Source organism: Chelon labrosus, assembly GCF_963514085.1.
Source record: "Chelon labrosus genome assembly, chromosome: 15".
In the NCBI taxonomy this organism is placed as follows: domain Eukaryota; kingdom Metazoa; phylum Chordata; class Actinopteri; order Mugiliformes; family Mugilidae; genus Chelon; species Chelon labrosus.
Window position 1 is genome coordinate 23,243,261 of NC_140348.1, and position 15,365 is coordinate 23,258,625.

The 15,365-nt window shown below is 44.3% G+C and overlaps 1 protein-coding gene across 1 annotated transcript in view; it reads right to left on the minus strand.

Annotated features, from left to right (window-relative positions):
* adgra1b (adhesion G protein-coupled receptor A1b) overlaps positions 1-15,365 on the minus strand; it is a 182,217-nt gene that overhangs the window by 116,469 nt on the left and 50,383 nt on the right. The window contains exons 9-12 of the mRNA XM_084562352.1: positions 12,962-13,181; positions 12,351-12,500; positions 10,293-10,454; positions 9,794-9,997 (exon numbers count right to left, since the gene is read on the minus strand). Of these exons, the coding sequence (XP_084418478.1) occupies positions 9,794-9,997; positions 10,293-10,454; positions 12,351-12,500; positions 12,962-13,181 (736 nt within the window). The remainder of the gene's footprint in view (positions 1-9,793; positions 9,998-10,292; positions 10,455-12,350; positions 12,501-12,961; positions 13,182-15,365) is intronic.

A 15,365-nucleotide genomic window follows, 5' to 3' on the forward strand; every position in this document is an offset into this window, starting at 1 on the left:
TTCTAATTGCCCCACTTAGTTAGCTAAAGCCACGGAAATGGATAATGAGGTCAAAATTTGAATAATATGGTTATTATTCAGGCATGATTTGAGCACGGATTCATCTGCTCAGATAAATTCACATTCGTTCCGTAAGTAAACTCAGTAAAAATACACTGATTACAGAGTTTACCTATGCACCATTGACTGTCTCTGATAAGCAATGCTCAGTAGGAGACTGTCCAAGGTCAATAAAGAAAAAAATACTTTACCCAGTGCTTTTGGTTTATGGCCAGACACCTGCAGTAAGATTTAGCTCACTTAAGACACTTTAACACCGTGTTGGGCTTGTTTTTCGAATGACCAATAATCTGCTTAAGTGCGCCTCGACACAGTCGATGTTGGATCCTCGTCTTTTGTCACATAAATCTGGCTAAATTTGGCCCTCGGCGGAGCGAACACCGGGGTGCTTCGGTAAATCCGAATGTGCTTTCGGGGAGAGAACATCTAAGCTGCTTCAGAGGTCTAGAGAGTCATTTATTATAACTGGAATATGTTATTCTGTTTTGCTTCTTATTCGACAGCTCACGAAAAATGACAAGCAACACTGTGATCCATCTATCTATTAATGATTATCTTCATTTACCTTACCACTATAACAATTAGAAACCATTTATAGCCTTGAAGACAGAAAAAAAAAATCAATCGGGGGTGAATGGTTTAGCACAGAGTGCGTAACATAAGGCGCTGATGTGGTCAGGCTGTGTTTTATTATGCCACTTTCAGGCAAGGTGTTGTCTCAGCAGGGCCATATGTTGTGCGCCTAAGTCCAGTTGGACCCTAAACAGCTCTAAACGGAGCTAAGCTTCTGCCAGAGACAGAGAGAAGATCACTGAGCCAGTCAGACAAAAACATCGCAAGGCAAAGTTCAGGGTTTTAGGAGCTAGCCTGCTAATTACGTTTAAACCCCCTTCCTAAAAAGCCGTGTGTGACTGTTACTGAGAATCACAAACTGGTGCCAGACTGCTGTTAGAGAACCCCTGAAGGTAAATGAAGACGTTTAGTCACTTAACCTATTCACAGTACAGACCTGTTAATTATCTAAGGACTAAAATGCCTTTCACTATTGTGCAGGTTTCCCTTGTGCTTCCAGAACAGCCGTGACTCATCAGAGAATGAACACGGGGGGTGTCCTGTGGTGTCCTTAGTGGGGGGCCTTTGGGTGCTATGGGTTGAGGGGAGGGGCCTCTGTAGATCATCCCACAGATACTTGATCAGTTTGGGATCTAGTGAATTTCAGTCAACACATTGTGCTATTCCTCATGTTTTTTTTGTTTTTTTTTAGTTGTTCTGCTTTTATACAGCCCTGAGATAGGCTGGCGACCTGTCCAGAGTGCACCCTGCCTCTCGCCCAATAACAGCTGGGATAGGCTCCAGACCCCACCCTCGCGACCCTCCAGAGGACAAGCAGTTACAGAAAATGAATGAATGAATGAATGCTTTTATACGAAGTATGGCATTGGGTCAGCGAATGAAGCACAATGTGGATAACATGCATGTGCTTTCATCTACATGTACACTCAACACACATTGAGCACAGAGATGTGAAAATTAAATTCTAATGAGAATCTAAGAGAGAGAACGGTGCTGTGGAAAAGAATGCATTTCCTTCTATCAGGTGATGTGTCCACATGTGACTCTGGATTTATTCATCTGCAGAGTCACCGAGGATCAAACAGACCTCCGCACAGATTTCCAAACAGCAAATTTGTGAAATATCAAGCAACACGACCGGTTGATCGTCAGTAGACAGCCTTGCATGCTGACAGTGAGACACGATGCACAGGGTTCCAGTTATGTCCTTACATTTATGATCTCTAAAATACTTAATGCTGAATAAAGAAATAATAGCCTAGCAGGTCAGTGCTCATTACATAGTTCAACAAGGTAGACAAACACACCTTAACCATGTTGTGCACACATCCCATACACACAACAAACAGCACTGTAAGGGCTCTAAAACAACGACAGCAGCGATGATAGTGATTCATGTTTTCAGACAACAGCCGAGTCACGTGTATCTCCGTCTCAGTAGCTGTAATACGTTTGCCAGTTTTCCTTAGCTATACAGTACAAAGCTTAATCCCATCCACAACTGCAGCCGTGCTCTCATTAGATGGTGCAGAGTTCTTTTGGAATACGTGTCTCATTTAATGTATTTATCTTGTTGACATAATTATTACTCATTACACTGAATGCATGACTTGTGATGGAAATAATAGCTGCTGTTAACCCCTACACATCAATGATTTTACCGCTTTGATGGGAGCAAGGCTCGAACGCAGACCAAAGCTCACGGACCCACTAAACCCAAATGGGGAAATTTTGCTCAGTTCGGAATTCATTACGCGTTGGACGGACGGTGATAGACGGACGAACAACAGCGACAAAGTCATACACATCATCAAAGTGCCGTTGAGTTGAACAACAAAATGGGTCTGATTGGTTGTAAAGACTACTCCATTCAGAAGGTTTTTCATTTTTATTGGTTTATTGGTTATTCGGAATCGCCACACTAATTATATCCACCATGTGATTCTAATTCCTGACCTGAACATGAATGCCTGATCCAGATGTTGAGGTTTCCTTTTATTTTTCCAATGATGGGAACCTTAAGGGACTAAATAAAAAGCAATTCCAGCCACTGGAACTGATCATCTCTAAACCATTAAAGTCTGCACCAAATTTTATAGTGATGCTTCAAGTAGTTGGAGAGATATTCTATGTGAAAGAAAAATCTTGGCCGACTTGTGGCACTATAGAAATTCAGCAGGATTCATTGATACTATGGAGATACAGCACATATAAAATTTGAGTGCTTGACTAAAAGCCCAAAAACGACAGCCTAAAGCGTAATATCCAGTATCACGGCACGTTGACTTCTTAGCTGCGGCATAGTGGGTTAGGCCGTCGAAAGCATTTATGCTCACGTGCTGGTGTGTTCATATTGTGACTGGCCAGCTGCTTAGAGTTTCGGTGAGTGGAACTGAGTGCCTCAAGTTAATATATGTGGATCACCAGTTGTAGTTTCTAAATCACTGCAGCACAGAACAGAGAGAAGACATCTGAGTAGACGGCGAGAACTTTCTGTGCTAGTTTGGGTCTCTCTTAGGTTACAGCGTAGGGTCCGCTGGTCAAGTAGGAGTAGGGTCCTATTTGACCAGCGGACTCGTTGATTCGGCTCAACCAAACAGATTTAACAGTTTTTCCCGTAGACCCAAATCCAACCATTTAAAACCAGCTGAAAACCTTAGCTATGCAGGCAAAGGGCCACGGTGCTTTATGTTGCGCATTAGGGAGGCATTAGACCAAAAGTCAGAAGAACCATGAATGTCTGTCATCTCAGTCTATACAATAGATGTGGAGATTTTTTTAGTCTGGACTATATACCTCTACGGGACTAGACGCCGTAACCTTGTGTTACCTTATTGTGTGTGCGTGCTCTGTTTAAACGCCACCCAAACGTTGGTTGGCGCCGAGTTGTTTTTGCCAGTCGGGTTGATTTGTTTCTACTTCCTGCTTCACTTTCAACAATGGCGACTGAAACTTTCAGTTGAGTCGCATAAATGTTTGTACCTTCAAACCTCCTCAGTTAACCTTTCCTCCATGTGTTCCATCTTTATTGATCCAAAACAATCAATCAATTGGAAAATTGCAGAGATGGAGAAGCAGATGGAAAAACTAAAGCGGAAACACGCTACTACCAAGCGAACCAATCACAGCTCTTGCAGGTCTGCGTCGCCATGACACGTAGTTACATTTCTGGGGAGGTGCACGTCAGGCTACGGCGTTGAGTCTGCGTAAGGGTCTGGGCTGTCACCGTAGCTGTGGCATCAAATTGACACGGAAGCATAAACCACCTATAAGTATCTGCAAGAGCCTCTTTACAGGTTAACTTGCCAGTAGAAGCATGTCCCACTGTTCACTCTTTTGGAGCTCATTTAACGGTGTCTGTCTTGCATAATCTCAGAACCGTAAAACGCTAGACGGCTATTTTTTACCCCGACAAGCCTGTCACACAAACTGTCATGACAATCAAACTGCTTTATGTTGTTTGCGCAAATATATGAGCAGCCGGACGGACTCACTCGTCAGAATATCTGTATTTTATAGCCAAGGTCGTGACTCCACATGAGGGGAAGTCAGCAAACTTCAGGAAGGAAAAGAGAGGGTGAGCAGGATTTCAGACAACTCAGAAGTGGAAATGAGTCAAATCGACCTAACGGGAGATTTAAGTTACATACAAAATTATGAAAATGACTGCTTTCAACTTGACTCGCTGTCAAATGTGGAACACGGTGGCGTAGAAGGGAATTTGTGAATATGTGGCGACACATCCAGCTCGGATTCGTTCCAGCGTGCTGGTGGTGTCTTTACGGTATCTCCTCTGCTCGATAACAAGCTGTGGTGCTGTGTGTGTGTGTCTGTATGGCAGCCATCAGAGTATGTTCTGTTAAAGTGAGCAGTGTTAGACGGGCAAACTGATGAGTCACAGGGGAGTGTGTGTTTGTCAGCGTGTCTTATATTCATTTATATATGTGCCCGATTGATACACAAATGTATTTATCTCACGCAAAGTTCACACTGTGAACAACCACGTCGCTTTCCCGGTCGAAGAAAATATGGTTCCTTTCACACAACAGGCCTTCACTCTCAGATCAGATTGGTTGCTCATATGATTTTTTATCTTCTTTTAGCACAGTTGACGCGTTTTATCTGAAAGCTGCTACTAAGTCCAGGTTTCGGTTTTACTCATATCCATCTTCAGATCAACTTAACCCTAAGCAGTTCGACCCCAGACCCAAAATTTGAGATTTGTCTCATGGCAACGCTTACACTTGATGCTTTGATCATTTAAATATAGGATTATGCAAGGCCCTAAGCCTCGGGAATCTGATTCAATACATTTCATGTGATCCCGATTAAAAAAAAATAGAATAACAGCAATCCATGCAGCTCTCAGCGTCTTTCTGTTGTTCATACAGTGTACGAACGACCAGCTTTGAGTCTCGCAGGCGTCCGAGTTGAGTTCACACATACACCCGTGAGCTAAAACATTATGGCTTTCAGATGAAGTGAGAGACGCCGATTATCTCAGAGCAAGCGTGCATCTCAAGTTTGGGGAACATTAGGCGATAAATGAAACGGCTGCTTTTGTAGTCACTGTGTTGGAGTCTTGCAAAAGCAGGTCATAATGTTTTGGCTCTTTGGTGTAGGTTCTATGTTACATACAGTACATGTACAGTGAGACATTAAAGACCATCTGTTTATTTAGTTAAAGACATGGTGTTAATTAAATACATTTAACAAATAGAATTTAAATCCATGTAGGTTATTAAAGAAATGATCTGGTGGTGACATTAATCTGTAGCCAGTAAGTCAGGAAGTACTCTGTAACTGACTGTTGGGTGGCACAGCTTTGGTTATTTGACTCTTGATATTTACATTTGAAATTAGAATGAATTATTAATATTTTTTTCTGGTACCTAATAAAGCTGTGTTCATGCTCAGCGTTCATGCAGAGGTGGACCTTGCAAACCACATTTGACCTGAGAACGTTGCCTTGATCTTCTCTGATTGGCTGGATGGAAAACCACATGCTTCTAAACCTCACTGAGAGGCACCAGGATGGAATTTAAAATGCGTCTGGAAGCTGCCTCGCCCTATAAAGGGTTAAAACAGGTAAATGTGTCTTAACTTTCCTCAGTTTACGCGTGACACCGGTTTACTGAACACGTGTTGAGCCCATGAGACTTTTCCGGACTAGCAGTAAATGGTCAAGTCTTTGCCATAAGCCTCATGAAAAGGTATAGAGAGACGGGAAGGAGGCTGGTCGTGGAGAGCTGATAGCTGCAGCGCAGTCATTTTACAGGCTGCTGAAGTCCTTCTACAATCACCATTAAACTGCTGTGCACTGCTCCTCACCCCGCAACTGTTCCAGAGGAGCGGGAGCTGTGGAAAGCAACAGGCAACTGGCAGGTGTGAGAGTGCAAATCGCACAGGGAGCTTTATTCATTCGGTGCGTTCGATGAGGTGGAAATAGTATTACGCTTCATCTCACGCCCAAAAATGACCTTTCGAGAGCCTTTTTTTTCTTTTTTTTTTTTGTCCTCCACACCGAAAAATTACCCAAATATATTAAGTATTTAACAGCAGGCCCGGCAACAGAAAGTGACTGCACCTCCTGAATAAAACACCGATGTGCAAACGGCAGCACATTAGCTGAAGTCTCTGCACAAGCAAAAGTTAATGAGGTTCATTCCAGACATGTTTGGATAGACTGGCGACCTGTCCAGGGTGTACGCCGCCCCTCGTCGGATGAGAGCGAGGGGCATAGCGACCCTTCATAGCGACCCTTCGCAGGTCAAGCGGTTACAGAAGATGAATGAATGAATGAATGTTTAAGTTATTCATTTACTAATTCAAGTAACACATTCCGAGTATGACTGCAATTGAATATGCATAACCTCCACCTATAAGCACTCTCCCCCCTCCCACTGCTATAAATTGGGCACTTCATTCACGCGGTGCTCTTAGCCCGTGTACCTTGTTAAATCCAGATTAACTTAATGGAGATGTGGTGTAGCTTTAGCTTGTAATGTCCTCCTGCCCCGCTCTTATTATGATTTCTTCGTGCCATCTAGCCGCTGATTAAGCCGTAATCTCCAACAAGGTCTTAGGCTGTAATGTAAATTGTAGCACGGCTTCACACCGGCGATACAGTCCGGATATACGTGATCGTGCGAAGAAACCATTGTAGCACATATTCCTTGTGTAGTAATTGAGAAACCTCCACTATAGCGTGTTAACAGACACACCGAACTGATTTAATCCTAATGAACGAAAAAAAAATAATAATACTGCTATCAGGCAAAATAAGAGTAGCTTTCCCTTTCTTGTCGCCGTTTCATTAAATGTCCAACACGAGAATGCAAGAGTCGAGTTTCTAATCAAATCTTGTCCTGTCCTTATTTTTTTTTTTTGTGCAAAGAAAAAGAAGTTCCTTGCTGGAACTGCTGAAACAGCCACGGAATAGTTTAAACGATATAGATTTTTGTCATCATTTATACGGCAAATGTCATCTTAACGTCAAACCGTTAACTAGTCCTCAACTTAATAAGAGTTGATGCAATTTAGAGTAACGCACAAGGCCCATTGCTTTTGTTTTACACTGCAATAAATATTTGCAATTTAAGACAACACTCAACATTATCAGAAGAGGGATTAGACTCAGTGACATATCTTTATGCAGGCAGAAGGGAGGCCAAGGCTTTCTTTGATTTTACACGTTTATGATCAACACAAATTGACAAAATTGCACAAAAAAAAAAACACTTAAAACATATTATTAAAATGAGGAGCCCAGAAATCTAAACCACGAGACCTTTTGAGGCTGCTGGTGACTTGAGACGAGACAATAACAATGACAAGCCTTGGAGCTGAACGCCACTTTACAAATCCTCCTATGTTTACAGTAAGAAAAAAGGCAAAGCACTTTAACTAAATGATTTATGCTATAGTAGGCTACTCAAGGACACAAATACGCTTTTTTTTTTTTTTTTTTTTTTTAAATTAAACTGATGCATAGTGTATGTGAGGACTACTAATGTCCTCACGTAGTCTCAGAAGTTATTCACTATGAAGGCTTGTCCAGAAGCGTATCATGTTTCCATCCCTGTTGATCAGAACAGGAGCTTGTAAACAAGTCGTCTGACCAATGAATGAACGTCAACTGTATCATTTCCCACTAAAGACAAAATCCACTAGTGTGAAAGTGACAATGGTTTGAGACTGCCCCCAGAGGCCTCTCCCCTCAAACCACAGGACCCAAAGGCCCCCCACTGACAACATTCTGAGCATCTTGTGTGGGAGCATCACCACCTGGATGGGATATAATAGCACCAGGCGGGACTTCCTGGCCCTCAAAAGGGTGGTCGGGTCAGCTGAGTACATTGTGTATGAAATCATGGGGCAATGACTCAGTCAAAGCATGATTAAATTCACAAATGGACACAAAATAAAATTGACCGTATGGTGGCAATATCCAAAAACCATGGATGCACCATGACCTGGATGACTGAGCACCTTCGCAGACATATGGCGACGTTATAGGCAAAAATGCTAAAGTATGCGCACACACTGAACATTTATACTCACAGCACACTCATGTGACATTATCGCTCGATCTGCTGATTGTGATCAGCAGAGTTGACAGGCAACAAAGAAGGAAAGGGCAAAGGAAGATTGCAATTTTCAAAGGAGACCACGTGAGTGCACGTTGCTGCAACTCTCTGGCAAACTGCACACAAACACACACACAGCTTTTCTACAGGCTGCAGGCACAAATACAATACAAAATACATTTTACTGTGCATTGTAATATGTATAACTGCGCATGTGACAAATAAAAAATCTTATCTATCTTATCCATTCTCTGATGAGTCACAACTGTTTTGGAGGCACAAGGGAGACCTACACAATATTAGGAAGGTGGTCATAATGTTATGCCCGATCAGCTTATGTTATCTTTGTCTTGACTTGGTGTGCGGGAAAACTTGTCAAACCCACTCCACCTTTTAGCTCCTTGTTTTAGTCCATCAGAAATGACTAAAATGAGATTTTGTGCAAAATTGTGCACTTTGCAAGGAACGCCATCAGGGTGGCATCCCAAATTCATCATCCAGAAGGACAACAGCCCCACACAAACCAAGGGGCCCTACGACAGATGCCATAGCCCCGACAAAGCCCTGATCCCAGCATCACATTCGCTGCACTTCGTGTGAACTTAATTGATAAATTATAAAAGTGCGTTTCTAGAAACGATCCCCACTTTACCCGTAGTGTCTAAAACTTTTGCGCAGGACTAAACATGCGAGCTACACACAGCCTGGAGCCAAAACTAAGCGCCGTAATTGCTGACAAAACCAGAGAGACTTGGCTGACGAGAGAGGAAGATGATGAGGGGGGAAAACCAAACAAGCGCGCCGACTGAAACAAACAAGCACTGATGCGCGGTCTCCAGCTGATGCGCGCTAACATGCACGCACACCGACGCCTGTGGACTGAATGGCTAGAGGGCGCACGCTGTTGAAATGCTGCAGAACTATGTCGCTCCGGTGCCAGGGGAGTCAAGTGTTTTGCCTGCTGTCAGCAAATGCAGAGTGCCCCTCATCTATTTGTCATTTGGGACGGCCACAAGTGGAGCCGTGGTGAAGTTGGAGCTGATTTAAAGTGACAGGTACACAAGGCCATCTTATCTATCACCGGGGAGTGGTCCGCGTTTCTCCGACTCCGAAACTGCCACCCTATTTGCAGGCCCTGCCCCTGCTACAACCCCACCTATCACCAGCTTGATCTATAGCATACCAACAAACCCAAACAATGTGTCAGCTCGCCAGGACAAATCGGCAACAACAGACTTGAGGGCAGGTGGTAATCCTTCTCTCATGCGGCAACTGTGGGGATTTCATTTTATTGTGCCCACGAGCTACTGTACATGGCGTACTCCTGTTCTCATATTTTATTTCTTTCCTTCGCCTCTCTTAGAACGCCTCCTCTCCTTCTTCACATGCATTTGAACAGTGTCAGAAAACAGAAAAGTGAGTGTGTTTTTATTATTTCTTTTGTAAACGCCGGGAGTCGGTTAGAGAAACACTCAGAGGAAATTTGTTTCCCGACCTCGGGCTGGAGCCGCGGATTCAGAATGGAGTAAAAAAATAAAACGTTTCGCGCCGTTTATTAACTCGCGCCTTACCCTGCTGAGCTGGCTGGCCGGCGAGCCGCTGCCGTTGACGGTGTGGCATTTGAAGTTGAGCAACGACTCCACCACGGCGTCGGCGTCCTTGTCGGCGCGGGACGAGGTGGCGGGCGAGGGGGGCCGCTGCAGCGCCGTGCAGGACAAGCCGAGGAAATTGGACGGCCGGATCAGAAAGGCCTCCAGAGCTATGTTAGCGGACACCTAAGGAGATACCCCAAGATTTAGCATGGGTGTGGAAGAGAGAGGTAAGAGAGGGAAGGCGTTTAGCGGATACTTCTATCCCCAGTGACAGCAGGAAAGAAAAAAAGACAAAATGCAAAAGGGAAACAAAGGAAGGAAGCAATTTATCGTTCTCTTGCTTTGTTCTAGCTATCAGCTTGAGTCAAATTAACTTCTCTTTATCCGAAAGCTGCAAGAAAAAAAGAAAAAGGTGAAGCTTCGGGAAACGTAGTGTGGTCTTGAGTGTGGGTGTTAGTGTTTGGCAGTCGAGCCGCACCTTGGAAATGACCTGGTTGTCTCCGGTCAGCGCCAGGTCCGCAATGCGCTCCACGCACTGGACGATCCGGGTGCAAGCCCTGGCCTCGTTCTGCGCCATCCACAAGATGTGCTCCTCCACCAGCATCATGTTACTGGCTATGTCTGATATATAGTCCCCCAGCTGAGGAAACACAAGCAGACGCGCAGGTAGGATGGATGCATGCTCACAGTTACACATGCCATGAAGCGAACACACACACACGCACACACGGGCAGCAGAGACAGACTCATCACGCACATCAATCACATCCACAACAACCGGCACATTTATAATCTCCCCAGTCAGAATTGTGAGGGAGGCAGTGGTGGCTTCATTCATTATAGAGAGATTTAATTTAGATTAGCAGCTCCAATGGGGCGTAATCGCTTCCTTGGGATGGCAGTTCACTATTTGCTTACTGTACTTTTCATTGTTGCTTCACTCAGCTCTTCTTTATTGGATGAATGAGGTGGTCTCGTTGGCATTGTCTTAGCAAAGATAAAACTAAGCATCTCCTAGTAATATCTCCACCCAAGTGACCTATAATAAGTGGTCGCACAAATGAGCATTAAAATGAATTCCTTTTCAAGCTCCACACCCTTCCCCTCGCGCGATCTGACCTCCAGCGCGACCTATAGCCGTCCTACCGCCATCTGACCGCCCAAGTTCACTCACACGGAGTCACATCCTCATGATCGTAATTACCATTCAGGCCCCCACGCCGCCACGGGCAAAGAGGAAATCGTACGAGGTGAAAAGTTAAGCTGTCTGGAATTGATTGAAGGATCGGAGCCAGCATGACAGCGCGCTGCCATGTCTTTTTGGGCAGCAGCTGCCGTCTCTGGCTGGGTACACAGAAGAATCCTTTACTGTTTGCTCATTTGGGTCTCTTGTTGAAGCTGTTGTTACCTTTAGATGAGCTGGGCAATAGGAAATGATTCCTTTCATAAAACCTGAATAATTTATAAACTAAGCCAATGGTTTGCGAGCAGTCGTTCCCTTTTTTTTTTTCTTTTTTTCATATTAGCAGTTTGACATAGCAGTGAAACATTTGGATCACAGCAACATGAGCTGCAGCTGGAGTCAGAAAGACAGGATGATGGTGAAAATAACACCGCATTTTAAGTAGTTCAGCCTTCAGATACGATACACATATTTGCCGTGGCTTATTTTTCTTTCGGAGGATATAATTAGCTCTGGTAAACACTGAGAATAAACATCCAAAAATGTGCTGTACGTCTAAATCATAGAATAAAGAGCCTCCTCATGACACAGGAACCTGCAACAGAATCATATCCATTTCGAGTTTTCTAACGTATCAGAATAATCTAATGGTAGTTTTCTGTACATCCACATGCAGAACACAAAACAACATTACTAACTGCTAATTCTGAATACTTTTGATTGTGCAAATTTGTGCAAAGTTGACACTGGGACACGGTGTCAGGCTTTGAATTTGCTGCTTCAAAGGCAACATCTTCTGATTACTGAGTCATGCATGCTTCAAGGGCTTATAGGCGAGTTTATGCTTCTGCGTCAATTTGACGCTGTAGCTAGGGCAACAGTCCAGAGCATACGCAGACCCTAGCGCCGTAGCCTGACGTGCACCTTCCCAGAAACTACTTGTCATGGCGACGCGGACCGCAAGAGCTATGATTTGTCCGCTTGGCAGTAGCGTGTTCCCACTTCAGTATTTCCGGCTGCTTGTCCGGCTCCGCAATTTCCAAATTGATTGTTTAGGATCAATAAAGATAGAACACATCTAGGAAAGGTTAACTGAGGAGGTTCAAACGTTTGTAGGACTCATATTCTGTGAAATTTCGGCGGATGTTTCAGTCGCCATTGTTGAAAGCGAAGCAGGAAGTAGAAACAAAAGACACAGTGCCGACTAGTGTTTGGGTGGCATTTTCACATGGCGAGCCAGACTGACAACCACGCAAGTATAAATGGCTCGCACAGGCATCAGCTAGGTACGTAGATTGTGGTGTCTATGCCCATATATTAGATTTCAAGGTACATCTCTGCGTTCGCCCTTACATCTCTACGTTTCTCCACCAGTCTCGTCAGTCTCTCCACCAGGTGGGTGACAAAGATGACGTCCATGACATCAGTGAAGTGCGCTGCCCTGCTGGTGAAGGCCACCAACTGCTGGCCTAAAGGCTGAGCGTTGGTGGCATTAATAGGTATCTGGAAGAGAAAGCAATAACACACAGGAACAGTCAGGGACGGTTATCACAGAGAACATTGTGGCAATTCAACATCAAACAGCTTATAAAATGAATAAATCATTGTAATGCTCTTTCATGTCATCCATGTTGTTTTGTGAACCTCACAACTTTAATGCGGCGCAGAAATCCCACGGGTAATGTAGAATAAAACAACTTCTTGTGAGTCAGATTATATTATGGATTTACAGTACATGTACAGATCTGGAAATACACGCAGGCTACAGACGAATCAGTGGAAGTGTCTGGATTAGTTTTCCAGGATGTGGAGTCTTTAAATCTCGCTGTTAAAACAATGCGAGTTGGCAAACGCATCCGGCGTCTCAGCACACGTATTAAATTAAAGCTGATTCGCAGCCAGTGGAAGAAAAAGCGGCGTGGTTTAGAGCCGTTTTCCCAGCTCACGTTCATTAGCGCCGGTACCTGGGTGAGCTCGTGCAGCACGCGAGTCAGTTCACTGGCATAGGGGCACTGAGTGTAGTCCTCCTCAGCCCAGCGCCCTGCCCGGTCGCAGCGCCGCCACGCCTTCTTCTCCCTCTGGCTGGAGGGGTGAGGGGCGCCTCCGGAGGGGTGGGGCGCGGAGCCAAAGGTGGAGGGATTGCAGGGCAGGAATGCCAGAATGCCAGCCAGGATTTTTGGCCACCTGCCACGAAAATCAAAAAATAAATAAATAAAATGTCTTCGAGTGTTGAATCTACACTCACTACTGCACCAGATGGCAGGTTCCCACTCGCTGTACTTAGGAAAGAATTAATTTGCATAATTGATCTACAGCTAGGTCTTATTATTTTTGCAGAAGACTGCCAGATTCTGATACTTGATTGAGAAACAACCTGCAGTCTTATTAATTAACTTTATTTACTAACTATACTACTTTACACTTAAAGGCGTCAGTTTTACACATCAAGATCAACTTACTGCACATGGAAAGATTTAATCAGCCTATGATAACAGTTGCGTAACGTCCCCGGGAGATTGCCAAATAGTTTCCTGAAACTATTACAGATATTTTCATTTCACAGACCGACGAGTGCATTACACATACCCAAACTAGGGCTTTAAAGTTGCGATATCTTGACCTCTTCTGCTTTATTCTGTCTATGCCAATTTTTTTTTAAAGTGCAATACTAAAACTTGAGCACCACTTGAATGCGCACCGCAGTGGAAGCTGGAAAAATGCCACTGAAAGATGTATATTTGCAGCAGAAAGCCGTGCCTGCCCGCTCCTCCTAAAGGGGGAATTTCGGTGCAAGTGTTGTTTTGCGCGGCCATGCAAAGTTCACTGAAGTCTCCTCTGAAGCAAGAAATGAGACTTTCTTGATAATGTCATCAAGGACCAAGTCCTGGAGCTGCTCCACTGACCAACCCGCGGCGGGGGCCAAGGTGATTTTACAGGCAAATGGATAATTTTCATTTTCTGGGTAATGCCTGCGAGTGTTTCAATGAAATAAAGCTCATTAGAGTGTAAAGAGTCAGCCAAACATCCACAGTCCACAGCATTAGCCTCCATTTCCCAGATAATAAAAGAACTCCAGATTCTGTTTCTTGGCACTGTTGCAGATTAAAGGTCTTATTTCTGTGCTTTCCTCTGCTGCTAAAGTCCTGCTTGTGCTCACACGTATTGATCAAGTCGTCCGCAATCAGAAGAGAAACATGTGTGTTATGTTTGGCGGCTTTCTGCTTGAGGCAACGTCGAATTCCTGCTGCAGAAAAAGAAGGCGAGGTAAAGCTTAATGTAGAAACACTTTTGACTTCATCTAAATTAAAATAAAGGAGCACGGCACTCTGAAAGCTAGTAATCTGTTCTGAGGGCAGAGACCTGCCCTCCCTCTGCCCCAACCCCCTTCTACATTCCCCCCCTCTCTCTATCTCCATCCACGCTGTTGCAGCAACAGCAGCTACTTAGTAATAAATGACGTTAATTTCGCCCCCAACAAAAAAAAAAAAAGGGCGCTCATTTTCCAGCCCATTACTCCAATGCTCCGGCAGAAACAAAGCGTCGCCGCTTGCCGCAGTAGAAGTGGGCTGTAAAGTACAGCGGCTACAAAGGAGAGTACACGACAACAGCACACCCACGGGGGAGGAGAGGCGGGAGGGTGTGAATGCGTGCGTGCGACTGCAGGGCTTCAAGGCGGTCACACCAGAGTGGAGGACAGAGAAAGGGAGGATAGGTGGAGGCCGAGGAGATGCGTGGCGTTTCTTTTTTTACACGAAGCCTTAGTCACGGGAGCCGGAGCTGGAGCTTTTATAGTCACGACATAAAGCCGGACTGCACCGAGCCATAATGCGTGTGGGAGTTTCTCTATCACATATCCAATTATTATTAAAATATATGAACTGCTCACACTCTACTGTACTGTACGGCACACACGCAGTTCTGGCCTTTCACGGTTAATGAGCCAAACCTGGTGCAAAGCAGACCAGGTGTCAGGTGGAAAGAAGGAAGAAAAAAAAAAAAACAGCACGACGCCGGCAAGAATCAGACTCACTCAGACGTACTGCGTGTGGAGACATAATAACAGTGTGAGCACTCTGATTACAGCATTAATTTTTTTATACAGTATAATCTGCAATTGGCAATATTTTCTGGTGAATTAAATTATAGTGAGGTTAAACTATTACACCTTATTTTGCAAGAGACCACCTGGCATCAGGTTTGAAAACCAGTGATTACCATACATTACCACTAATTACACAGAACTAGATGGTAAACCGAAGCACGCTTAAGATTCAAGGACAGGAGATATTTATGTAATTGACTGATGTAAGGAAAACCTTTCTGTTAAAGGTTTTATATTTGGGGGAATCTGATTATTCACTTTCTTTA